At 50.1% G+C, this 815-nt stretch overlaps 1 protein-coding gene across 1 annotated transcript; it reads right to left on the bottom strand.

Moving 5' to 3' along the window:
• Nucleotides 1-387: 387 nt before the first annotated feature.
• On the bottom strand, nucleotides 388-780 carry TraAM80_01021 (uncharacterized protein; the record flags this gene model as incomplete). The annotated part of the gene is made up of 1 exon (XM_029378077.1): nucleotides 388-780. One exon carries the CDS (start codon nucleotides 778-780, stop codon nucleotides 388-390), a length of 393 nt encoding a protein of 130 aa, XP_029242164.1.
• Nucleotides 781-815: the final 35 nt, after the last annotated feature.

Below are 815 nucleotides of genomic sequence, written 5' to 3'. Positions count from 1 at the left end.
TAAGATGAACGGTGTCGGGAGGCCGCTTCTCTTCCTTTGTGTGATAGCTGTGACTATTTTCGCGGCCCGGCATTTACTGTGGATGGCTGTAGCTTTGGATTTTGCGGGCACGGCGTCTTGCCTTCGTCTTGTTGTAGCTCTTGGTAATATGGTGCTTTCAGTGTGTTTTTTTTTCTTCACCACCGCGTTCAATTACGTTCTTGTTTCCACGGTGCTGGCGTAGTGCGTGATTTACTCAAATGGCCGAGCTGTCTTTAACCAATACCTTGTTCATTTGTTGGCAATATACTTGGTGCGGCTTCGAGTACTGGCAGGTATCTCAGCGGAACTCAATCACGACATCATCAGGGCTACAAACAACGGTGACTGTGTGTCTTTCTGCGGGGCCTACACCTCATCTGCGTTGATGATTTGCTGACCTTTTGCGAGGGTTGCCGCTTGTTTCGTTTTGGTGTTCAATGTGATTTCCTTGCTTCTTCTTGTAACTGAGGTGACTGGCTCAGAGCGGCCGGGTGCAGCTTGCACGCAGAGCCCTGGTAGTGAAGACAGCGCGGTGCTTATGGGTGTGGAGGTAGTGAGTGGGTATTCCAGTTTGCTCACGACGCACCCCTCGCAGTTTGCGTACAAATAACAGGCGAGAAAGAAGGAATGGTGCATCCCGACGTCTTCACTGGATGAAAACGAGTAGTTAGGTGGTGACGTTGACGTTTTGACTGTTCTCTGAATGACGCAACGAATTTGTGGTGCGGCGGAGGGTCTAGCCTGTGTTCCATGACACATTTTGTAAAAACTGCTATCGCTCCGTGTGTGTGTGG

Source organism: Trypanosoma rangeli (genome assembly GCF_003719475.1).
Source record: "Trypanosoma rangeli strain AM80 chromosome Unknown Tra_15.4_contig_00019, whole genome shotgun sequence".
Lineage (NCBI taxonomy): Eukaryota > Euglenozoa > Kinetoplastea > Trypanosomatida > Trypanosomatidae > Trypanosoma > Trypanosoma rangeli.
This window is presented reverse-complemented; position numbering and strand designations above follow the sequence as displayed.